Source organism: Henckelia pumila, chromosome 4 (genome assembly GCF_033568475.1).
Source record: "Henckelia pumila isolate YLH828 chromosome 4, ASM3356847v2, whole genome shotgun sequence".
NCBI classification, from domain to species: Eukaryota; Viridiplantae; Streptophyta; class Magnoliopsida; order Lamiales; family Gesneriaceae; genus Henckelia; species Henckelia pumila.
In genome coordinates, this window is record NC_133123.1 from 366,130 (window position 1) to 392,325 (window position 26,196).

Here is a 26,196-nt window from a genome sequence, read left to right on the forward strand (position 1 = left end):
GATGAAACCTTTTATAGACCATGGTATGTGTAAATAGAATAAAATCTCTCTTGTTTGTTCCTTTCACCTTTTGCTTGAGTTTGTACCATGATACAGTGGAAAGACGGTCAGAAAAGAAAAAACGAGCATACCACAAACCACCGGATTAGGTTACCATTTTATCAATAATAAATGAATTATTTATATTATTTTCTACTTCAAAAGAGTCTCATGTCTCGTGCCTATGTGAATTGAACTACTTTAAAGTTTATTTTAATAATTTGCGACCTAACTATTTATGTGGAACAAGAGATTGAAACCAACTCTGAAGATCCAAGTTGAAAATGAGACAACCTTGTGCCTTTTACTTTCACCGTACCTTTTATACCTATTTGAGCACCTCTTCTTGCTTGTAGTATCCAACAAACCAATTCCTCCTTCCTCAAGTTTTCTTATATTCCCCAACACAAACCTCTCTTTCATTCTCTTCATTGCAAGGAAGCTACGATTCTTAGCACTTTATATATAAACTGAATATGGCAAATGGAGATAGCTTCTGCATAGAGATACGGGTCATCATTCCCTTGTTTGACAAAAACCCAAATTTATCCAAGCGTTGGCCCGGGTGAAGAAGGCAGTAATGGATACCAGAGTACTCTGTCGTGCTACGTTGTTTCTGGTCTGCATGTTCCTAATCTTGGGTAAGTTTGCACTTTCCTGAGCTTTGTTCTGGCGCGCGCTGCTCAAAATATATCATGTTACCTATTTTCTATAACCATATCATTGTTCTAGTGTCCGATAATCTTATCGAAAGAAAAGAAAGAAAAGCAACTGTGTCGTAATTGGTATGCCTTATCATTTTGCGTCTTAGACCATATCATTATTGGCCTATGAAGTTTCTATGTTCTATGATCCTTGTGTTTTGCATGATTTAATCCCTCCGAGTGGAGGTATTCGGTTGACATATCCGTATAGGCCGAGACAATGACAACAAAAAATAAACAAACTTTCAAAGATTGATATTTTCTCAAAATCAAATAAAACAATTAAAGACAACTTTCATTTTCCTTAAGACTAAAGATTACCTTTTCCACCTTCAGATACAAATATATCAGCAAAACCACCCTCGAAAGCCATCAAAGAAAGTAAAAAACTTGACTATCAAGAAATGGACACGGTGCTTTCACCTTCCACGGTGAGCATCCAGAGAGATACAGCACCAGGTTACGTTCCCATTGTCAATCCTACAACACCAGGTACAACTCCTATAATAAATCCAATCGGCCCAGCTCCGCCAACCAACTCCGGGCCAATTACAACAACACCTACATCATCAAGCGGGGCTTGGTGCATCGCCAATCCCACTGCCTCGCAGACTGCTTTACAGGTAGCTTTGGACTATGCATGTGGCTATGGAGGAGCAGACTGTTCAGCGATTCAACCAGGTGCACTTTGCTTTGATCCCAATACGCTGCGTGACCATGCTTCTTATGCTTTTAACGACTACTACCAGAAGAATCCAGTTTCCACTAGCTGTGCTTTTGGAGGAACGGCACAACTGTCTTACACCGACCCAAGTAAGATTTTGCACTCTATTAAATTATTTGCTAACAGTTAAAGATTTCAGTCCTTGATAACAAGACTCGGCATATTCTCAAAAACTTGAGAATATGTTGGGGAGAGAAGCACGATTGAAATGTCAAATATTCCATTTGATACAACTCCTCTCCTCAAGAGTTGTGATATATTCGTCATAGATGTCTACCCAAATTGCTGCAACTGTTGAGTAAAACACTTAAAGTTCCAATCATATTGATCAGGTCGTGGGAGCTGTCATTATGCGTTATCCACCAGCACCCCCACAACAACACCCACAACACCACCTGCAATTCCAACGCCCGCAATTCCAATGACGCCGCCCAGGTAAAGTTACGGAGTAAAAGTTTTAAACTGAGATATTTACAGACTGAAGTGAAAATTTCGGAAACTTCCATTGCAGCATAACTACACCTATCAATCCTTACACACCGGGAGTCGGAAATGGCTTTGGTTCTGAACCAACGGGCTATGATTATGGTACCGAACCAACAGGCACCCCAAGTTCAGCAGAGACCATATCACACAGCCTACTGCTACGCGTCATCATGACCTGTCTCGTGTTGACGGTTTCTGTTGCCAGTTGTCTCTAGACAAGGATCAAATTTGGTTATGACCTCCCGAAGGAGAGAACAGTTAACTTGGTTGTTTCCAAGCTTCACAAAATTTTGAGGCAGAGAGATATGGCGTGATATAAATCTCGATGTCTTAACCATACAGCTATCGTTGGAAGTTATTAGATCAAGTAGAGAGCAAGGGAGGAATATCAGAAATCAGAATATCCTAGTTAATTAATAATAGCTAATTTCTTAAGTCGACAAGCAGTCAAGCACTTTTAGACAAGAATGCCTGGTTTGGGGCAATTATAGTGAACAGATATGTAAAATACTCGGCAATAATTAGTAACCAAATGATTATAATATTACATTTATCATCAATATAACTGTGCTGATTCCATGATTCTGTGATTCACAATCTCACCTCCATTGAGTTTCAGCTTCAAATTTTTTGCAAGTTCTCAGAGTATTCACCCAAAGATGATCAGATAGATGAAGAAACACATGTATTTCACATAAAAAGAAACTTCTATAAAGTCGGACCAAAAATAGAGTACAATTTTTTATCCTAAAACATGTACAAAAGTTTAATTTAAAAAAACATGTACAAAAGTCTGATCTTGAACTGTTAAGTAACAACTTTATAAGTGAAGCTTCTCTAACTTAAAAGTTAGATCAAAAGCAAGCAAGACACAACAACAGTACAGATGATAGCTAATGTGGCAAAAATTGAACCTTGATCAAAGGCTCTTGCCAAGCTGCCAGTTCTAGAGAAATGCTGGTAAGCCAGATAAGCCGCAATTATCAATGTAAGAATGACACCTTCCTGTGTTCCCCTGCCATGAATATTGTTGTGAGACTCAATCAGCTCAAATGTCATAAAGAGCACGGGCTGATTAGTTATAATTTGTTTACTAACCTCAACCGACTCATAGCTTGATTGGGAGCCAAGATCACCAAGAGTAATGCTATGAAAGGCAACTCCAGTTCCGCTGTAAATTAGTAAGAAACCATTATCATGCAAGATTTATTATATGGTCTGAATATTGTGTAAGCAACTGCAGGGTAGCAGAGCATCAAACACCACCTTCACCAAACAGTCTTGTAATTTGATAACACACCATAAATATCTCAAGAGCTTTAATTTAGAATAGCAGCAGTCCAATTTCTTCGTTTGCTCTCAAGAAATTCAGTGACTCCAAAATCATGTGTGTTAAACATATGGAGGAAAGGGGAAAAGACCTACCAGGGATGAAGAAGAAAAGGCGAACAAGAAGTGCTAAGAATGCAGTCCAAATGCCATATTCACCTCTGCAAACCAGTTTTGAGTATACCAGCAAGGAAAAGAAACATGTCAAACAGTAAATTCATTGTGATCTAGTTATATCCACAATTAAAATAACCATCTCTATTATCAAAACTAGATCGAACGTTGTTAAAAACGCTTACTTAATCCATGAGACCATGCTTGCAGGTGCTTGTAGAGCAAACAAAGGAGCAAGAAAGGATCTATGAATACTTGTGCCCCTTGTTAACATTAGAACCCTGGAAAAAGAAAGTTAATAACTTTTTGTAACAAAATCTCGAAATAAAATGGAACGCTATGCTGCACATTTACTAGAAGACTTTCAAATCAGATCCAGGAAGAATCTCGATCAAGATTTAGTTGGGAAATTTAAAAAGAAATGAAATAACCACTAAATCGAATCATCAGCTATCAATCATGAAAATAGTAGCTTCCACAGCAATTAGCAATCACAGAAACAAAATAGCAAACATACCCGATAGAAATAGTGGAGACCCACTGCAGATTACTCGGTGTCAACGGCCCCGCATGACAAACAGCACCAAATCCACATCCTTTCTTATTCATCACAAACTCTCTGCGTCACAAACGTGTGTTAAATAAGATCAAGAATCAAGAAAGCTATCAGAAAAATCAAAAGCATAAGCTTTGTTTCTCAGGTAAGCCCTTAATTACAAAACTATTAAACAATTACCCGAGCGGGTTGTAACTGAGGGAGCTAAGATTGTGCCCCTGTACTTGAATAGAGTTACGACAAACAATTCTGGTCTGATGCAAGGGGTATTTTTTCTGGGACAAAACTCGTTGCTTGTTGCACGGAGAGGGAGAGGGAGTACACAATGCGAGTGACATCATTTTTTTCACGCCTTTGTAATAATCTCCGGTTCGCTTAGTTTTTGGCCGGCGAATTTGAGAACACGAAGTAGTCTTCAGAATATATAAATGTATAAAGAAAATGAAAATGGTGGTCTTTTATAGTATTTTTTTCGTTTTTTTCCCTTCCTTATTATTATTTTTTCTGCACTCTCTCCCAATATGATTTATAGAAAAAATAAAATACAGATGGAGCTGATCGAAGTGATGCATGTGTTCCAGAATACGAAAGGTGTCAGCAAATTGGTGACTGCTCTCATACGTAATTATTGATTGATTGGCCCCCTCCCTCTTCATCTTTATCTAACTGGGAAATGACGTGTGTTTGGGATATTCCTTTTTCTTTTTATTTTTTTTAAAAAAAAAACTTTTTGAAATATACTATAGCACCGAATTTTTCAGCCTCAATAAATATATATATATATATATATATATATATATATTTTGAGAATACACGAATTTATCATTAATTAAATCAGTTTTTGCTACATCAAAACCAAATAAAACACGATCCTTCAATTCACATCATAATGAAAGAATAGATAAAGCAAATTGTGCAAGATAATGCGCTACTTTGTTCGCATTTCTACCACTCAAGCAACCAAATCTGTCTTGATCTAACGAGGTTACTACATCAGAAACGATGCTGACTTCATCCCAATCCTTCTTTTTTAAAAAAAAAAATTCAATTTTTCTTTATTTTTTTAAATAAAAGGGCCAGGAATTTGGCCCTTTGATTTTCAACGGCTAAAAAAAATCTGACCATTCATTTTAAAAAAAAATATTTTTTATTAAATTGATGGACTTCATCGTGCGGAACCCACCAATTTCACTGTGCGGTGGGCGAGTGATGAAGTGGGCCGGTCAAGTTGGGCCATCGCTCAACTTGACCGGCCCTTTGACATACTCGAAGGAAAAATCCGAGAAAGCTTCGTCCAAACTAAACTCACCTTGAATAGCCAACACCAAACCAAAATAAATTGCACTGAGTTCAGCAGCCAAAACTGATCCAGGGTGACGAATGCCTCTGGCCGAAGCTGCACGAATCGATCCAAGATGATCTCTAATCAAAACATCCATTGAGTTCGTCATACCCGACATCCACATCAAGTCTAAAGACTCCCACACACGGCCCCTATATTTATATAAGTTAACAAAGTATATGCTCTTGAAATAATGATTGGAATTACTCTTAGTCATTGTGTTTGTAAATTGTACAAGTGAAAATCCTGAGCAAAAACAACAACGGTTCATGATTTATGATTACAAGACATACACTCGCAACTTGGACGCCACAAACACCTATCATATATTGTGTGGAGTATTCCACTTACAGAATACGAAGACATTTATACTTCAACAATTTCATGATGAGCAAAGATGAATGTAATTGAAACCTCATGGAATCCTAAACCAATATTATCTATCAGACTTCGCAAACACTTCAAATACTCCACAACAACTCTTCCACGATGTTTTCTCTGGAGGTGAAGTAGCTGTAGGAGCCAGCAACGGCTGCAAAAAGTATTTGAAAGAACAGAAAAGGACTAAGATCAGCTTATTATTTTTTGAAAATCAACTATGATAATAGTATTGGCAGGTATCAGCAATCACACTAAAAAACACATGGACACAGCACCTCAGACACTGCCGAGTCTTCAGCTCCAGCTGGATCATATGATCGAGTCATTCTAAGACCACTTTCTTGTTTTTCAAATGCCTTTGGATCTGAAGTTGTTGCGATATCCTCGATAGGCCGAATCGTTGTTTCCTCCTCTGCATCTGTAAAAGCATTAGAGTTGTAAACTTTGTGTTCAAAAGAGCTCATCTTTTCTTCCTCGTTTTCATCAACTACAGATTCAACTGGACAACGATCCTCTGATTTCTCGATAGGACAACTCGAATCCCCTGCCTCTCCAGTTGTATCACCATGCAAAGTCTTAGATGATGTTTCAGGCACCGCAGCTGCCTTCACAGAATCATGAACTGGAGAAACATCAACATTTCTTGTATTCTCGACATCATTAGACTCGTCGCAGGAACTGCTGCCGCCGCCTGAGCTATGGGATGAACCAGCTTCTTTCGACTTTTTCGATGGTTCATAGCACTCAATCCTTTCATCTTTTTTATCTGATTCGTCAGGAATCTCGATTTCCCTTTTAACTTCACCAGCATTTTCATCCTCTATCATCACTATGTTTGGCTCCTCGCCGACATCAATTTTCAATGCTTCCACTGAAGGAACAGCTGAACAGCTCTCATGTTTCTCAATTTCATCTTCTTCCCCGTCTGTTAGAAGGTTTTGGTGGCTATGGGGGTCCTGAGATGCAGGAGAACTAAGCTCCCCGGTATCACTTTCTCGATCATCTTGATGCTTCCCATCATCAACCTCTACCATTTATGCAAATCAGAATTCACCACTTATAACAATTCTATACCACAAAATTACAAATCTAGGAACATAAGCTACAAATTTTTTGAATCCATTTTACATATACATAATACATGGCATTCTATAATAATCACGGTAAACAATATTTTCTTTCAGAAAAACCGAGCAATTCCTTGAACCAACTTTCAGAAAACGTACACACATGTAAATAGATATATGCACCAAATATAAGCAAAAAGATTGATACTTGATGCGTAATAATACAGCACCACTGCGCCAAAGCAGATGGCAAGTGAAAATGATGTTAAACCAATAAAAGAAACACAATTTATGGCCCAAAAAACACAACCACGGAACAATATTGATGGAAACACGAACTGTAAAGCGCAAAAATGATGGAATCCAAGCTGGCTTTTTGTGGTATAAAGGCAAGAACCATTCTTTTCAATTTAAAGAAAGTGTTTCAGGACCCCAAAAAAAAATGGAAGTATTTGTACCACGAGAGTGAGCAGAAGGAGATGATGGGTCAGAGTAATTGTCATGATACTCCTTTCCCTTCTTTTTCCTGGCAGCTTTTCGCTTCTTTGGACCCGAAGGCATGATGTTTGATTATAATGAAGTATATTGGTATGGGGCAAGGGATCGTGAATTGTCAAAAATCTTGATTTTCTTCACACTCTCTTATTTGTACAAGTATTTCTTTTTTTCTGTAGCTTCGCTGTTTTTGTATGCCACCCCATCTAATGGATGCCTCAAAACGACGGTGAATAATACAATCATACAGAGTGTCGGGGGAAGTGGTGGGGCTGTCAGCTGGGGCCTCATTGCCATTGGATGCTTTTTTCAGGGGCCCCTTAGATTTATTATAATTTTTTTTTGGGGTGGGGTTTTTTTTTAGATCAATACTTTTTTTATGATTTAAGGAATAAACCTCTAAATTATTTCGAAAATAAATAATAATAAATCATTTCAAATTAATCCTAAAAGTGTTAAAATTAAAATATTAACAACAACGAACCCAACCGAAAAAAACCGAATCGAACCGAACCGAAATGATGAATTAAAATTGATTTAATTCAAATGGAGCAAACCAATTTTATCGTTTTCTATTTTTTTTTGGAAAAAAAAACAAATTTCTGAAACTTGTCATACCGTTGAATTTAATCGGATGGTTAAATGGCTAAAGAAAACCCTATTTCACATGAGTAAGAAGCTCATTGGCTCATGCGAAGGTTAAATCGAGGGATTTGCGCCAGCGGCAGAGACCTGGAGGAGGGAGCTACATGGCCAATCCCCAGAGCATACCTCACAATATTTCAGCAGGAAATATGCTTCAGACGATGATCGAACTCGCAATATCTTCCTTCGTCACCTCAGGCCTTACTAACTCGCTTATGCCCCTATGAACATGGCTAATATTATCAGTTTGGACCGGGCTCTGTTAGATAAATGAATCCATCTATATATCGAGTAAAATGTAATATTTTTAATACAAGAAATAATATTTTTTATGAATCAAAATCAAATAAACATTATTTATTTGTGTATATATATATATATATTAAATAAATTTAAAATATCATTTCAATAATACTTATATTATCTCTTTAAAACTAAGATTTAAAATTTTAAGAAAAAATTATTTTAAAAACAGAACACAAAAAATGTCTACAACTAAAATGAATCAGATGATAAAATAAAAGTATAGTTGTAAATTTAAATAAGATTTGAGTTCTATTATTTTCAAAAAAAAAAAAAGATTTGGGTTCTATTTAATTATGGGTTAGTCTATGCTACACCGGGAGTGTTTTTCCCCCTATTTCAATATTATTAGATCACGTGAAACCCATATATTTTTATGAAAATTGACATATGTCTTGATGGGTTAAGTCGATGTCACCCACAGGGTAGTGCCCTGTGAGTGCCTTGACGGATTTTGATTGGTTAAAATTAGTGGATCCTACATGGACCCATTGATTTTAACCAATCATGCCAGCAGGATAGTATCCTGCGGGCGATATGAACAAAACATCTTAATGATCCAATAATTGATGTTTGACCATATAATGTGGGGGAGAAATACTCTCGATCTCGACGTAGTATAGAATAATCCTTACGCAATAAAATGAATTTTATCATTTATAAATATTTTTGTCGTCAATTTAAAAGAATTTTGGAGAGTTGCACCAGAGACAGACAACTCTTCGGCGTCGAAGTGAGATCTGACAAATGACAAGAGGACTTGATTTCGATAAGAAATAGGTTTGTTGTTTCAAGAATTCGAGAAATTTTAAACGCGCAGCACAAAAAGAGGGCGGGGATGGATGCTTTAAGGAAGCAAGCAAGCAAACTCAGAGATCAAGTCGCAAAACAGCAACAGGTGCTTGTTTTTTATTTATTTTTTTTCAATTCGTGGTTAGATTTTAGTTTATGAAAGCAATGATAATCATTCATGAACTCCACGGTGTATTTTTTATCTTCTGTTCGGATTGTAGGCTGTGATAAAGCAATTTGGTGGGAGCGGCTATGAGAGCTCGGAAATTATGGTTATCGATGAGATTGAGTTGCAAATGCATCATCAGCTGGAAAAGCTTTATAGGTCCACTCGAGGTGGAAGGGTAATTGACTTTATTCTTTTTCACGTTTATGCTATTTATTTTGTTTTCCCAGTATATGATTCCCTCTTCCAGGCCCTTATGATTTTCTGTACATTATATGCTGGGAAATCTTAAAAATAACAATCTTGGGATATCGAGTGTGATAATGTGGTTCTTCTTGGAACCTTTTGTATTAGGTTTCAATTTTTAATGTGAATGAGATTTGAGAAACTAAGCTTAATTATAAGTTCCGAACAAATACTTATTATCTCTAATCATCTGTAAGGTTTCTTCAAACTATGATGTGTCCAAGTGATGGAGAATACGTACATTCTCATACTGATTTGATATGTCTGGATTCTGGATGTGGTGCCACTGGTCTGCAGTGGATTTAATCTGGCAAATTTTCAAAGTTTAACAATGGCACCCCTAAATTTCTTTGTTGACCACCTTTCCTGTCATTTCTATAGTGAACTCTGAAATGCATAATTTTTTTTTCAGGATTTTCAGAAAGATATTGTCAAAGCGGCAGAAGCTTTCACGGCCATAGGGTATAAGCATATAGAAGCTGGTGAGTTTGCACGAAACCTGCTAACCATGAAGTAAAGTGTATCAGTATATGGCTTATCCATTCCAACCATACACTATACTTGGATTAATGCTATTTCACTTATGGTAGTCAGGAACCAAGTTGTCCGAAGATTGTTCCAGGTATGGGATTGAGAATTCTAATGACGAGATTCTAGCCAAGACTGCATCCATTTATGGGGATGCACGTAAACATGTGGAAAAGGAGCAAGAAGACTTGAATAAATTGTTGTTTACTCAGGTTAGTTTGAGAGATTAAACTTCAGCTGTGACATGGTGATCATCTATTAATCTTGGTGGTTGAGTGCAAGTACTTTGTAAGTTACGCGATGGCAATTTGTTTTGTTATTATTTTTTTTTTTTATGTTTTGGCCATTCATCACATCCATTTGGGAGCACTTTCAAATTATTGTTTCCATTTCCAATTGCTGTTTCAAGAAAGGTTGACGGTAAAGGGAGCTGTAGAGGGTGGGGATCATGGTCATGTTGAGGGACATATCTATGTTTCTATTTATATCAGTGCTACAAATTTCTGAAATCAGGGACAGAGCAGACAACTTGAAGTAGATTGAATTCAAATCTCAGCGAGTTGGCATGATACTGCCATGCGAGTTACTCGTTTTGCACTGAGATGGTATTCTTGTTTATATTATTATGTGTGTTTAGATCTGGAATGTTAAATTACCATCTGAGGTACAACACATTTTTGGGGCAAAATTATCTTTACCCCTTCAATCATGCTGGATTTTAAATACGCATCAATTGAATCAGAGCGCTGTCAAGGTTTGCATTGAGGATCATATGTGCTATCTCTTTTCTTAGGTTTTAGAACCATTACGAGCTCTGATAACCGGTTCTCCTTTGGAAGATGCACGTCACCTTGCTCAACGATACAGTAGAATGAGACAAGAAGCAGAAGCACAGGTAATCGGAAGATGTTCGCATTTTGTTTATCCAATGTCCGATTGATTTATTTGAAAAGCATCAATCATATGGTGAGTATGATTCATGTTTCATTTCACAAAAGCAACTGAATGCAGGCTGCTGAAGTTTCTAGAAGACAAGCACGCGTGAGGGAATCCCCTATTCCTGAAAATGTGGCCAAGCTGCATGCAGCAGAATCTAAAATGCAGGAACATAAAGCAAACATGGCTATACTTGGTAAAGAAGCAGCAACAGCATTGGCTGCTGTAGAATCACAGCAGCAGAGGCTTACATTTCAGAGATTTGTTGCAATGGTATTATCTCGAAAGTAGAATCTCCTTGTGGTAATGCATCAGATTTCTTGACCAAGATCATACATTTAAGTGAGTTTTTCCTTTGTAGGTTGAAGGTGAAAGGATTTATCATGAAAGAGTTGCCACGATTCTTGGTAATATTGAAACCGAGGTGTGTATTTTCCTCCTATTCTGTAGATTATGTATTATGGTACTGCTGATGTGATTATATCTGTTTTTTATAGATGGTCTCAGAGAAACAAAGAAAGGAGGCTGCTCCACCTGTCGCTCCTCTCAATCACACTTCAGAGAGAACTAAGTATTTCTTGGCTGAGGCATGTTAAAATGTGATTTATAGATGGAATGGAGATCTTATAACACACTACAGTTTATCTTATTGGTAGGTCCTTGCTCTTGTTTTTGCAGGCAATACATGCTTTTGATGCCACATCAGAGAAGGAACTGAGCTTGGAAATTGGGGATTATGTTGTTGTTAGAAAGGTTTTTGCCTTCTGTTTTAATATCTTTTGGTGTTTATATGTCTATGGGTGCCACTGGACATACGTATGCTATATATGAGGAAACACGAGTTAATGGGTACTTCTTTGACTACATTTAGTTCCTTCGCGACTCAAACTGAGTTTTTCAATGCATGAAATTCCCACTTTTCTGAAATACTTCAAAGTGATGTCTGTTGAACTTTTGTCCAATCTCCCTTGTAAACTTGCTACATTCAAAATCTTGCTTCACACTAAGCATGTTCCACCAAATCATCTTGAGTTCTTGACCATTATTTTCATGAACATAAACATAGGTACACCAGTAACGTCGTATGCATTTTTAGAACAAAGCATTCACTTAGTGACACTGACAGATACTTATGTTACTTGTCAATGAATTTCTAATGAAACTTCAGCTTGAAACCTAATCCCTGATTGGTCCATTAATGTTCTTGCCAATTATGTGGGATTTAAGCCGCACCTTAATTACCTCGTATTCTCAGGTGACCCCTTCTGGATGGTCGGAAGGAGAATGTCAGGGTCGAGCCGGATGGTTCCCAACTTCATATGTGGAGAAACGCCAGAGAATTCCCACGAATTATACCGCATCAGAAGTTTACTAAAGAATGGATTCTTGCTCGTTACCATAAGTTCAAATTTGTTTTCATACGTATATCCCTATGTCATAATCTCTGCAAGTATGTTTTATTCGAAGGGATATTTTTTTGTTTTATTGTTTGGTTTATGGTACCTAAGAGTGTTTCTGATAGCATTACGTGTGCTGTACATTTTCAAGATTTGAAGGAGAGTTCGCCTTCTTGCTATTTATATTGTGCTGATTAATTCATCATCATTTTCCTATTGACAGGGCTGAGTTTCTCTTGGACGGTGAGAAAGTAGAGTGAATTCAGGGAAAAAAAAAATTTGTTTTGACAAAATTGCCACAATAAAAAGTATTGAAAATTTGAATATTATTACGTAAATTATATAAAAATTATCACAAATTTTATCAAACGTTTTTGAATTATAAATAAGTTTGGCGTTTAGAATATATCTTAATCTTAATATATTATTAAAGAATAGCATCATTTACTGATCGGATTAAATATAATTTAACAAAATATTTAAAATATTCTTAAAAAAACAAAATTTTTATCTCAATCTTTATCTACATTTTGGTTCATTTCAACCTATTTATACAAGCATTATCCCCATGATAGATCTAAAGATTCTCATTTATCAATACACGCGGGATCCACTAAAAAATAATGGATCCCACATTTATTGATAAATTTTCACCATTAGATCTACCTTAAGGCAATGCCTGTATAGGTAGGATCTAACTTACCCTACATTTTGGTGAGTTCTATGCTACCCCAAGGGCACTGCCCTTGGGATGGCGTGGCAACCCGTGATTGGTTAAAATCAGTGGGCCCAATCATACTCTGTCATGCCACCCCAAGGGTCGCATAGAACTTTCCCTAAATTTTAAACTTCATTTCTTCATGATTTTCTCTATTTATTTGCCTTGATTTTATTTTTAAATTTAAATTGATTTGAAACAAAAATACAATATATATATATATATATACAATAAATAATATTTATACTTTAATCACACACGCACATATAGACGCGACTAGTTAATTATAAAATTCACGGCAAGAGAATACACACACAAGACCTTTTTCCCTTTGGCAAAACATTGAATTGTACGAACTGTACAACTACAACACAATCTGTCGGAGAGAAAAACCAACCATCGCAAACTCAGCTCACAAGTGCATTTCAAAGGTTTCTGCACACAGACTCACGCATACGACTCCAGCAATGGCCGTCTCGATGTTTCCTCTGAAATTTTTTTGTAATGGGAGTACAGAACTAACTGGACGACCCCAAGAATCGCTCCTATCCCATTTGGAACCTGATTTAGATAACCAACCAAAGAAGCAAGAAAATGAAATCAAGAATTAAATGTAGTTTTGATGATGTTAAGTTAAGAATCTTAGGACTGTCGAATTTTGTTACTTGGCAGTACGACAAAGTAGCCGACGAATTCATTTTAAAAAAAATGGTGGTGAGAAAAGAAGTATATAGTACACAACTTACAGAGACAAACGCGTCGTGCTTCAGCAATCCGTAGGCAAAGAAAGCATCACTCATCAAGAAAGTAGCGAGTGAAAGATAGAACGGCATGTATTCCACGCTCTTCGTCCTAACCACCAGATTCTGCAGTAATATTTTAAATTAACAAGTAAGTTACTGCATGGAAAAGAAACACAATACAACCAAATACTTGATAAATTTGGGTGTTTGGTAATTTGGTGAACTCACGATCACAAATAGAGGAGAGGCAAACACGGAAATGAGAGAGAAAACAGAGAGATATCCAACAAAGAGTTGTCGGTTAGGCGGTTGAAAAACTTGTATGCTCAGGAAAACAATGATCCCAAAGGCAGAAAAAACTGCCAGCAATAATCCCAGCATCTTTATCTGCATATCACAGTCCACTTAGGTTGCAATAAGAGTTCCGAAATCCGAATATGCATGTTCAGATATAAAGATTTGACCTTTCTGCCTTTGTCTGCATATCGAATGAAGATGGCAATGTAAACCAACTGAAAAACAGCTCCGACCGAGTTGACAGTGGCGATCAATATTATCCCCGAAGAGACGATGGGCACGCCGTACCAAAAGCGTATTAAGCAGTTTAAGAGGCCATATACGTAAGGCAACCCAGAAAACTGTTCTGTCGATTGATTTCTGATAATTCTTCCAAATGTTGGACTGGAAAAGGAGAAAAACACCTTTATCAATCAAAAAATCAAACAGCACACTAAAAGTATGATGCCCATACTTACATTGGTGACAGAAAGAGCACAAAAGCTAGGAGGTTCCCTGCAAAGGAAAAAGCTCATTGTTTTGGTAACTAAGTAAAAAGCACGTGCTCCGTGATTTTTACACATAGGCGTAATTAATTATATATTGTTGAAATGAAAAATCATGAGACAATAGATCTATTATTTAGGTATTACCCATATGCTAGGTTGAAATCTATCCATATGCTAGGTATTAATTTAACATAGATATACAACAATTAAAATAAAATTTCACAAAATAAGTAAAAAAATTATAATAATAACTTAAAGTACTGTGATTTTAAACTTATTATATATTATCACATTTGTTGTCTTCTATAAGAATTACTTGAAGTGTTAAAGTACATATATAATTAATTTAACATAAAAATATAACAACTAAAATAAACTTTCATAAAAAATTAAAAAAAAATTATAATAATAACTTAAAATACTGTGATTTTAAACTTATTATATAGTATCACTTCGTTGTTTTTATAAAAATTACTTAGAGCGTTAAAGTACTTAAATAATATTTAATATTTAATATGTTGATATATTAATTGATAACTCCATTTATTTGCATTAAAAACCTTCAAAATTATATCAAATTGAATTTTGATAATAAATGTTGTAATTTTTTTTTATAATTAAACAAAATACATGTAAACAAAAAAACGTGAGAAAATATTTTAAAAAATAGTTTTTATATTAGATATAATATAAAATTAAAATAATTTTAAATTTACTCATATTATAATAGAAATAAATAAGTAATAATGAAATCATCTATTTGTTTGATATGTATTATTTTTATAATAGTAGTTAAAAATTTTATGTTTGGATCTTAAGGTTTTTTTTATAGATATTGTGAGTTTAACTTTTCAATAATTATATTCGTACTGTTAAATTTAATGTTTTATATTGATTTTATTATATACCAATTTATTTCAATATTTTTGGCACTTAATATCATGCCACTTTACGTCACTACTTTTTTTTCATTCTTTAAACTATAATTTATTTTTAAATTTAAATAACTTAACATAATTTTTATAATAGATAATTTCAAGAGTGCAATATATTAATTATTATGTCATTACAATCAAATGCATCAATCTATTTCTTATTTTCATATCACTTACATGTAGTATATGTAGATATAGTTGGAAGAAATATAAAAAAAAATATATTTCATCAAAATTTTTTGGAACAGTTCAACCTATCTTATTAGGTTTATCATAATAATAGATCTAATGTATTATGATTTGTCACGTGAACAATATATCAATAATTACAACTATATGCAGAGATATGAACCATTGGATTCATAAATTGTCTATGACTAAGCCTTAGTGTAGAATCTCATTAATCAAATTTTTCTCAGTTATTTAGTTTATTATATTTTAAAAATAATATTTTATATTAATTAATAGTTATATCATCTTATTATCTAACATAAAAATTTTCTTAATCATTATTATATATAAATAATAGTTTCATTGTGTATTATTACTTTATAGTTTTAATTATTATTTTAATATTTTTCTAAACTTATCATATATATTAATTAACATTTTATTTTATTTTCTTTAACCAACTAAAAATTAAACATAATAATTATAATAAAGATAATTTTATAATAACTTTTTAATTATACACATTCATTAACAAACAGTATGATTTATTATATTTTTTAATTCATTTTATAAAAAGATTTGATTATTATCATATGACTCAACTCTATCCATATATTTAAAAAATACATGTAAACATAAAAATGAGGAAATATTTTAACAAAATAGTTTTTATACAAAAATATAAAATATAATAAATTAATCTTTTGCCATAATAATTTACATATTCAAAGTATAATTTTTAAATAAGTGATTTTTGCTCAACCTTTTTACTAAGTATTATTTAATGATAATTGATAGTTTTATTTTCAATCATTTGAATTTTTTATACCGAAAAGATAAATTAATTTTATCTAACCATTTAATTTAATTCTATTAAAAGTAATGTTTGTTTATAATTTACTATGTTTTTATTAATATATTAATTTTTATATCAATTCATATATATATATATATATATATATATATATATATATATATAAAATCTTGTTTCCCTGCACACCAGTGTGCAGGGATTTTGTGTGTACCCTGTGATGTTCGCGCGAACATCTGATTTTTTTTTAGATGTTCGCGCAAACATCCCGCAGTGCACACAAAATTCCTGCACACTGATGTGCAGTGGATCATGACTATATATATATATATATATATATATATATATATATATATATATATATATGAACATGCATATGCATAACATTTCATTTATTAAAGTGATAATCTAAATGGATGATATTTTTATTTTTATATTAGAATGTATCTTTCGTAAAGAAATATTAATAATTATTTGTTTATAAGTTACACAATAATAAATTTATATGACCAATATTTTTCTTTGAAATAATGTAACGATTTTTAAATCAACCAAACTAATACCATAATCATGAAAAAAATATATACGTATAGAATATATTATTAAGTACATAAAACTTTGAAATAAATCATCATAATAAATAATTGAAACGAAAAAAAATCATATAATAACATATAAAAATTGAAACGAAAAAAAATCATATAATAACATATAAAATTTGTGCATGATAATTTTTTAGACAATTTGACATAATCAATAGTAAAATAAAAGTTATAGAATTAATAACTTCGATTAAAATTGAAGTTAAATGTGAAAAATTATTACACTCAATCAATGCACTCATGAATCAATTGTCTTGTGTATTTTCTCATCTTTGTCCCTATCTTTTTTTGTAATTTTACTTATATAACTTTCATTAGCTTCTCATTCATATAGAACAAAGAATAAATATGTATATACACAATGCAAAAATTTTGTTCCTACATTCATACTTTTATGGTAGGTATAGATATAGATTTGAAGCAGTGAATGACCAATCAATCTTTATGAGTAACTGCTTTTAATATTGCATTACTGCTCGATATGTGTTTTCTCATGGCATCGAAAATTTTTGCAAAGCTTCCAGAAGTTAAATAGTTCCGAATGGCAAATAAATCTTGAAACTTTTTAATCAAATGAAGTAAATTAATTATTAAAACCTTTCCCCACTTTCTATTCATGAGACTGAAAGAACTTTGAAACAGCACGGGTTCGAATCAAAGAACCGAGCTTTGCAAATCTTGAATAACAAAAAGCAAAATCCCAATCCAATTTCCGACATTTCCTCAAGTTTTTTAAACACATATAACCATACACAAGCTAAAAACCACCACACCACCATTTTCGTTCATATTATTGGAATATTCTATATCTTGCTATATCTTGGAATATATTATATATTATCATTCGTATATTTTGTAATTATATTTTTTCTATTTTTTTTTATCTCTTAAACTTTCTAATCGCATATAAACATTTTTATATATGTTTTTAAAAATATATCAAAAAAATATTATTTCATCAATTTTTACCCATATATGATATAAGGCGTCAAAATAAACATCTGAAATGGCAAATAGTCGATGCTAAAAAAACAGATATCTTGGTCTTCGATAGGGTGGAGTTCATGCTATCCTTAAGATAGCTAGCCTCAGCGGTGATTTAATGCTATCCTTAAGATAGCTAGCCTCAGCGGTGATTTAATGGATCAGATCACATTTGCACCCCAAATTATTTGATTTCAGTCCATTACCTTGGGGTAGCTACCCCCATCGACACTACCCTTGGATAGAGTTTCCTATTGATTCTCAGAGACTAACATTAAAAAACAAGGAAAATCAAACAAAAATCTTCCTCGGAACTGAGGGATTAACACAAGAATCAACCCTTCGAGTGAAAATTCGAATTGCAACCAACGAAAATCATAGCTAACGCCAGGAGCAGAAAACCAGGTACTACTCGCAACTACCCGCAAACAAGAAAACCCACAAACGAAAACACCCGTACACGCACACACTTGGGAGAATTGGGATTGAACATAGTCACCTGCAACTCCAGCTGCTTCACAGAAAACTGCGTGACTAGAGAACACTTCGTATTCAGGCATGAGTCAAATCTACCAAGAACCTGCTGATCAATTGGAACCCAGATATAAGAATCCTACAAATTTAAAATGGAGCTGTATTTTTGTGTTTGTTGTTCGCTTTTGGCACGAGTGTTCTCCATTTTGGATTCAATCACACAGCCGTATTTGTAGTTGAAAAATAATAAAATAATAATAAGGGAAGGGCATTCACGGTGAAATTAAGAAAAATTTAATTTTATAGTTGAGCAAAGATATTTTGAGATTCCTGAACATTCATGAGAAATCTTAACAAGTTTGTTAGTGATGTGAACATCATAAAATGGGTTTTCGGGTACTGCGTGGATGAGATATCGGGTGATTCGAAAGAAGGAGTTCCTCGCCTTTGCAAATGGTGTCTACACTCAAGAAACAAGGAAACTCGTAAGTGAGGAGCCGAAAGGATTTTCGGGGTCGCCACTCTGATGCTTAAGTCATATTAAGATGTATGGAATGACCTTAAGAATTTTGAGAGAATGAGTATGTGCGAGATAATTGTGATAAGTGATATTGGACGTACCTTACCAAAGCCCGGGGGCTTGATATTTATACCCGACTGGCGGGATTCTTAATGATTACATAGTATGGGTTAACTGACCACTATAGGAGCGATGAGACAGCATCACATGTGATTAGACTTCCCCGGAGCAGAATTTTGATATGAATTCATTGATGTATTTCAGATTTAAAGCACTTTCAGAATCAAGATTAAAGGTATAAAATGACAGCAAATTTAGATGGGATAGAACGCTCGAGACATATATGATTCTCGAGTTTTCCCTTTTGAAATCACATACTTGTTTGTTAATTGTTATGTGTTATTATTTGAGTTAGATGATTATTATTGCTTTGATTGATTATGTGATTATTTGTTTAAGATGTTTTACAGAATTGTATGTTATAATGCGTAAAGATTATAATTGCATTCATCTTGAACTCTACCTTGAAAAGCATAGAGGGCTGAAAGACCTAGATTGCGAAAAGACGTTTGGAGGGCTAGCAAGATGATTCACTATAGTTGCACCAAAGTCAGGCGATTGAAATACTTGACGCCACCTCGATTGGGATAATCGGTGGTTGGTTTGAGATTTTATTTTTCGGGATACCAAGAACCAAGATTCTATTGATATCAGACTTGATAGCCTATTTTTTAACATGCATTGCATTCATGTTTATTATCTTGCAAGTTTTGTTATTTATACTGAAAATTATATTCTCACCGGAGTTATCAGGCATTGTTGTGTTTTGTATGTGTGCATGAAAATAGGTGGGGCAGGATCGAGTCAAAGACGACCGGGATAGATCGAGATCGAGATTAGCATTTGGTGACTCGGGTTATAATAGATGATGTATTATATGGTTTGAACAAACATGTTAAAAAAACAAGAAATCTTCTATATATGTAGTAGTTTATGTTGTGTCATTAGCCAAGCCATGTAGTGATATAAGTTTTACTCATTTAGCACTTGGTTATGCTAAAGATTTCATGTGTTCTAGAACATAAATCGATTTATGAATACTTATGTTTTGAATAGAAAGCTTGATGAGTTTATAGATATAAATTGATCTCATTGTCCAGATTTGAAGTCCTTAAAATGCGGATTTTTATGGCAAGGCATGGGCCCCGTGCATGCCCTGTGCATGGGTTCGTATAGCCCACTGTTTTTATAGATGTGCAGAAAATGAAGGGCACGAACCCCGTGCCGACCTCCGTGCAGGGGTCCGTGTGGTTGAGATAAAAAACAATAGCTTCAGAAACTTTGAAACTTGGGCATGGACCCGGGCACGGATGGGGGCACGAGGTCCGTGTACCTTGCATCTTTTAATTGTGCGTACAGAATAATGCACGGACCCGAGCACGGACCTGTGCACGGAGTCCGTGTATTTTAAAAAAAAATTTGATCTTGATTTAATTATTTTACATTAATGATATTTAATGTATGATTTGTTCTAAAATAAGATTAGCAACCCGAGGTCCCCACAACGGGTGATATCAAAGCATAAGTTTCATGATTAAAATAGAAGTTAATGAGCGGGGTAGATTGAGTCTATTTGATTTACTTATATTGCCTGAGATTGAATGTTATATGTGATTATGTGCATTACATGTGAGCATGTTTTATTATTGCAAGATTTATACGATGGCATGATTATGTGCTTTTATTGTCAATACATGCTCCATGTGCAATATTATTCCAGAATGTATTCTTGATCAGAACCTGAATTCTCATGAGAACGCACGAGAATGCTAATCAGAGAAGGATGAGAATAAAATGTTGAATATGATATTTTGTTATGCACTAATCTGTTTGAAAATCAAGATATGCCTCCCCGTCGAGTACCGATCCCTAGACAGACAGTTGTCGTCCCACAAGAAGAACCAGTACCACAGATAGTGGCAGAACCTCAGAATGCACAGGGTAGTACATCTGCAGATCCGATGGATGTGACTGCTACTCCGATGAACTTTGTTGAAAAGATTTCAATCATTTAAACCGCCAACACTGAAAGAAACAGAGAATTCAGTTGACTGTGAGAACTTTAGAGGATATTGAACAGTTTTTTGACTCGCTCAATTATTCTGATGATCGTCGTATCAGACTGGTAGTACATCAACTTCATGAAATTGCCAAATGTTGGTGGATCACTACGAAAAAGGCTTTGAAACATCGAGGTACGACTATCACTTTGTTTGTATTTAAACTGAATTCTATTAACGTTTCTTTCCAGTATCATACAGAAAAGACAAAGGAGCAGAATTTGAGAGTTTGAAACAGGGTCAGTTGAATATCGAAGAATATGTGGCAAAATTTTCTAGCCTTTTGAAGTTCGCTCCACATATAGCTGCAAATGATGAAGCCATGGCGGACCAGTTTATCAATGGATTAAATCCAAATATTTTTACTTTGGTGAATAGTGGACGACTCAATACCCTTGCTGATGCACTAAAGAGAGCTAAGGGAGCAGAGGCATGATTGTTGAGGCAAAGAGGAGCACCTTTTATTCCACAGCCACCTTAACAACCAGTACCATTGTCATTACCACAGAATCCGCCATAGTTTCAGCAACCGTCTGTCAGATTTGAGAAAGGAAGCAGTAACAGTGGCAGAAAGGATTCACGATTTCGGCCAAAAGGTAAACAATTCAAGAAAGCAAGCATTAGTTCTTCCAGTTCCAGTGGTTTGAGGCAGTTTGATTCTGATCAGAGTTCTCCCTACTCAAGGTTTTATTGCAATAAGTGTGGGGGTAGACATGCCACTGATCAATGTAGAGGAGTTTCTTGCAGTTGCAACATATGTCACCAAGCTGGTCATTATGCTAAGGTATTCCCTCAACGTGCAACAGAAAGAACAACAAGTGCAGGTTCATCTAGACCAGTCCCTTAGGCTGACGGGCAATCATCTACAGTGCATTCATCCCAGCCACAGCCATTGACCAAACCAGGAGGATCACACACTGTGAATCAACCTCCTAGGCAAAAGGCTCGAGTATTTGCACTTACTGAGAAGCAGGATCAGGCAGCACCTGATGATGTTATAGCAGGTAACTGTTCTATTTTTGGTTATCCTATCTATGTATTGATAGATACAGGTGCATCACATACATTCATATTTAAAAAATTTGTTATGATGCATTCTTTATCATCCGAGCCATTGCCTGTTGTTGTTGTTATTTCTTCACCTTTGGGTGAAGGAATTGTATCTGTCAAATTAATAAGAAACTGTGCACTACAATATGACGGAAATATGATAGATTTGGATTGTATAGTACTTGGATTATCAGATTTCGATTGTACTATTGGTATAGACATGTTAACCAAGTACGTGGCGGCTGTGGACTGTTTTCATAAAGTGGTCAGATTTAGACCTGAAATGGCAGATGAATGGAAATTTTACGGTAAGGGTTCTAGAGCCAAGATCTCTTTAATATTTGTGTTATCTATGACCCGTTTATTGCAGAGAGGTGCAAAATGATTTTTGGTTTATGCAGTGGATGTCTTGAAATCTAGTACAACATTGACATATATTCCAGTGGTGCGAGATTTTGTTGATGTATTCCCAGATAAAATTCCTGGTTTGCCTCAAGTTCGGGAGATAGACTTCAGTATTGAATTAATGCCAGATATGCAACCGATATCTAAAGCTCCTTACAAAATGACACCGATTGAATTGAAGGAGTTGAAATATCAGTTGGAAGATTTGCTTGCTAAAGGGTACATTAGACCAAGAATTTTACCTTGGGGGCGCTCCGATAATTTTTGTACGAAATAAAGATGATTCGATGTGGTTGTGTATTGATTATCGGCAACTGAACAAGATAACAGTAAAGAACAAATACCCATTTCCCAAAATAGATGATTTGTTTGATCAGTTGCAGGGTTCGGCTATCTATTCCAAGATCGATCTGAGATCTTTATATCATCAGCTGAGGTTCGAGATGAAGATATCCCTAAAAATGCATTCAGAACAAGGTATGAACATTATGAATTTATTGTCATGCCTTTTGGTTTAACTAATGCTCCAGCACTGTTTATGAAATTGATGAATAGGGTGTTTCAGAAATATTTGGATAACTTTGTCATTATATTTATCGATTATATTTTGATATATTCCAAGAATCGAGATGATCATATAGAACATTTGAGAATCATTTTGCAAACTCTAAGAACAGAAATGTTGTATGCTAAATTGTCTAAGTGTGACTTCTGGCTAGATCGAGTCATTTTTCTTTAACATATCATTTCAGATGATGGAATTTCAGTGGATCCAAGCAAGGTAGAGGCTGTGATCAATTGGCCTAGACCGACATCAGTGCCAGAGATACGAAGTTTTATGGGCTTAGCAGGCTCCTATCGCCAATTTATCATAGATTTTTCCAGTATTTCCAAGTCTATTACTCCGTTGACTTAGAAAAATATGCCGTATGTCTGGACAGAAGCATGTGAAGCTAGTTTTCTTGAGTTTAAGAAGATACTTACCAGTGCACCTGTATTGACAATTCATTCAGGTACTGGTGATTTTGTTGTATATTGTGATGCTTCTCACAGAGGTTTGAGATGTGCGTTAATGCAGAAAGGTCATGTCATTGTTTATGCCTCAAGACAGCTGAAGCCACATGAAACCAGATGTCCAATTCATGATATTGAATTGGCAGCCATTGTGTTTGCATTAAAGATATGACGACATTATCTATACGGTGAGAAGTTTGAAATTTATTCTGATCATAAAAGCTTGAAATATCTATTTTCGCAGTCAGAATTGAATATGAGGCAACGAAGATAACTAGATTTACTGAAAGACTTTGATTGGAAAATCAAATACTATCCAGAAAAATTCAATCCAGCTGCAGATGCCTTGAGTAGAAATGTATATTCTTTATCCTTGTCTACGATAGGTGTAACCAGATTGGTAGAGGATTGCTGTATTTCTGGATTAGTATTTGAAACAGATATTGTAATAGACTGGGTTCGCACCCTCTGCATTAATTCAGCTCTACAAGTTTTTATCATCCCTGGTACCATTTGAGCTACTTAAGAACTTGTACATGAACCTGGAGGTACAAGGTTCTATCCCTGAGGAGGGCATGAAACTCCCTTTTCGGGGGAGAAGATCATGAGTATGGCTGGGCCGGCCTAAAGCAGAATGATTGCAGAGGGTGCGGGCCCAGTCCATTACAAACCTTTTTTTGTAATGGACTGAGCCCCAAAACCATATTTGAACTTAGCTCAAGTGGTACAAGGGATGATAAGAACTTGTACTTGAACCTAGAGGTACAAGGTTCTATCATTGGGGAGGGCATGAAACTCCTTTTCCAGGGGGAGAAGATAATGAGTATGGCTGGGCCGGCCCAGAGCTAAATGATTGCAGAGGGTGCGGGCCTAGTCCATTACATAAAAGGGTGCCCTTTTTTGTAATAGACTGGGCCCTAACCCATCTTCGGCCATCATCGAGCTCGGGGCGGCCAGCCCAGCCATATTCAACTCATGGGCCTTCTCCCACCTGGAAATGAAGTTTCATGCCCTCACCAGGGATAGAACTTGCACCATCGGGCTCAAGTGAAAATTCTTATCAATCCTTATATCACTTGAGCTAGCAATAAGTTCTTGGATTTGATTTAGAATCGAGCAGGGCCCCTTGCTTAAAAAATTTATTGATTATTCTTTTGGCTTTCTCTCGTTGATTGTTTGATTTAATCACAAATTTTTTTTGACAAAATTGCCACAATAAAAGGTATTGAAAATTTGAATATTATTACGTAAATTATATAAAAACTATCACAAATTTATCAAACGCTTTTGAATTATAAATAAGTTTGGCCTTTAGAATATATCTATTATTTATTAATTTTATAATTATATTTATATATATATAAATATGTCACTTTGATTTGTAAAAAGACTCACTTGTCCCTATTGAATTAATGTATTAATTATATGGTCTTATTATTAATATCTATTATACTATATTATATTATATTATATTATATTATATTATATTATATTATATATAAATATGGAGCTTTCATTGTAAATTTATTTTGATACCTATATTAATTAATTTTCTTATTAATTTTTTTTGTTATTATTTTAATCTATTATTTTATATATTTTATATGTCACTTTGATTTGTGAAAATAATCGCTTGTCCCTATTGAATTAATGTAGTAATGATGTGGTCTTATTATTAATATCTATTATACTATATTATATTATATTATATTATATATATATATTATCTATTATTTTATATATAAATATGAAGCTTTTATTGTGAATTTATTTTGGTACATTTATTAATTAACTTTCTTATTAATTATTTTTTGTTATTATTTTAAAAATAAAGGTACAAATTATGTGCTAAAATAAATATTTTTTGCCATCAATATTTTTTATGATTTAAATTTATAATTTACTTGAATTAAAAAATAACATATCATTGCGATATGATTTTTTTAAAATATTATAATTATATAATCCTTTTATTCTAATTTCAAAAATTAATAAAAAATTATATGTTTAAATAAAATTTATATTTCTATTTTTAGAATCAACGTGATTATCACATATTCTTATGTACATAACATGACATGATAAAATACATCATATGATAGATAATAAAACAACACATAAATATGCACACTCAACTGGATACCTATGTCAATATCCTAACAAAAAATTTCAAATATTATCTATGCACAATAAAAATATTGTGACTTTACTTTGGTACCGTTATTAATTATTTTTTTATTAGTTATTAATTTTTATTTTTTCATTAATTGTTGTGCATTATTTGTAAACATTACAAATATTAATGCACAACAATTAATGAAAAAAATAAAAAAATAATTAATAAGAAATGTAATTAATTAATGTACCAAAATAAATTCATAATGAAAGCTCTATATTTATATATAATGATAGATAATATAGGTATCGTGATACCTACGTCCTGATAACTAATTAGAAAATGTGTATGTGTGTTGCACTTGGAGAACATACAATGAAGTAATTATAATTCAAAATGAAACTAAAACAAAAATTACAGTAAAACAATCTCACGATTTAACTTTGAAATATTGATTTCTTATTTAAGTCACCTGTGAAGAATTATTGATTTTTATGT

At 34.1% G+C, this 26,196-nt stretch overlaps 5 protein-coding genes across 5 annotated transcripts; 2 read left to right on the forward strand and 3 right to left on the reverse strand.

Moving 5' to 3' along the window:
- Window positions 1–39: 39 nt before the first annotated feature.
- Window positions 40–2,168, forward strand: LOC140866415 (uncharacterized). The gene is made up of 4 exons (XM_073271404.1): window positions 40–680; window positions 1,080–1,556; window positions 1,800–1,902; window positions 1,979–2,168. Exons 1-4 carry the CDS (start codon window positions 620–622, stop codon window positions 2,166–2,168), a joined length of 831 nt encoding a protein of 276 aa, XP_073127505.1. The 5' UTR covers window positions 40–619.
- Window positions 2,169–2,621: 453 nt separating this feature from the next.
- On the reverse strand, window positions 2,622–4,487 carry LOC140866416 (cold-regulated 413 inner membrane protein 2, chloroplastic-like). Its single transcript, XM_073271405.1, has 6 exons — window positions 4,133–4,487; window positions 3,914–4,015; window positions 3,582–3,677; window positions 3,379–3,443; window positions 3,052–3,124; window positions 2,622–2,968 (listed from the first exon to the last, which is right to left on the reverse strand). Exons 1-6 carry the CDS (start codon window positions 4,291–4,293, stop codon window positions 2,803–2,805), a joined length of 663 nt encoding a protein of 220 aa, XP_073127506.1. The 5' UTR covers window positions 4,294–4,487; the 3' UTR covers window positions 2,622–2,802.
- A 1,001-nt stretch (window positions 4,488–5,488) lies between these two features.
- LOC140866214 (uncharacterized) lies at window positions 5,489–7,458 on the reverse strand. Its single transcript, XM_073271140.1, has 3 exons — window positions 7,201–7,458; window positions 5,951–6,702; window positions 5,489–5,826 (listed from the first exon to the last, which is right to left on the reverse strand). The coding sequence occupies exons 1-3, from the start codon at window positions 7,301–7,303 to the stop codon at window positions 5,731–5,733; spliced, it is 951 nt and encodes a 316-aa protein (XP_073127241.1). The 5' UTR covers window positions 7,304–7,458; the 3' UTR covers window positions 5,489–5,730.
- Window positions 7,459–8,874: 1,416 nt separating this feature from the next.
- Window positions 8,875–12,400, forward strand: LOC140864058 (SH3 domain-containing protein 3). The gene is made up of 10 exons (XM_073267956.1): window positions 8,875–9,083; window positions 9,199–9,321; window positions 9,802–9,871; window positions 9,984–10,129; window positions 10,711–10,812; window positions 10,929–11,126; window positions 11,215–11,277; window positions 11,351–11,440; window positions 11,532–11,606; window positions 12,109–12,400. The coding sequence occupies exons 1-10, from the start codon at window positions 9,024–9,026 to the stop codon at window positions 12,226–12,228; spliced, it is 1,047 nt and encodes a 348-aa protein (XP_073124057.1). The 5' UTR covers window positions 8,875–9,023; the 3' UTR covers window positions 12,229–12,400.
- An 835-nt stretch (window positions 12,401–13,235) lies between these two features.
- On the reverse strand, window positions 13,236–18,720 carry LOC140866175 (bidirectional sugar transporter SWEET2a-like). Its single transcript, XM_073271084.1, has 6 exons — window positions 18,499–18,720; window positions 14,467–14,503; window positions 14,176–14,392; window positions 13,940–14,098; window positions 13,715–13,834; window positions 13,236–13,529 (listed from the first exon to the last, which is right to left on the reverse strand). The coding sequence occupies exons 1-6, from the start codon at window positions 18,557–18,559 to the stop codon at window positions 13,416–13,418; spliced, it is 708 nt and encodes a 235-aa protein (XP_073127185.1). The 5' UTR covers window positions 18,560–18,720; the 3' UTR covers window positions 13,236–13,415.
- Window positions 18,721–26,196: the final 7,476 nt, after the last annotated feature.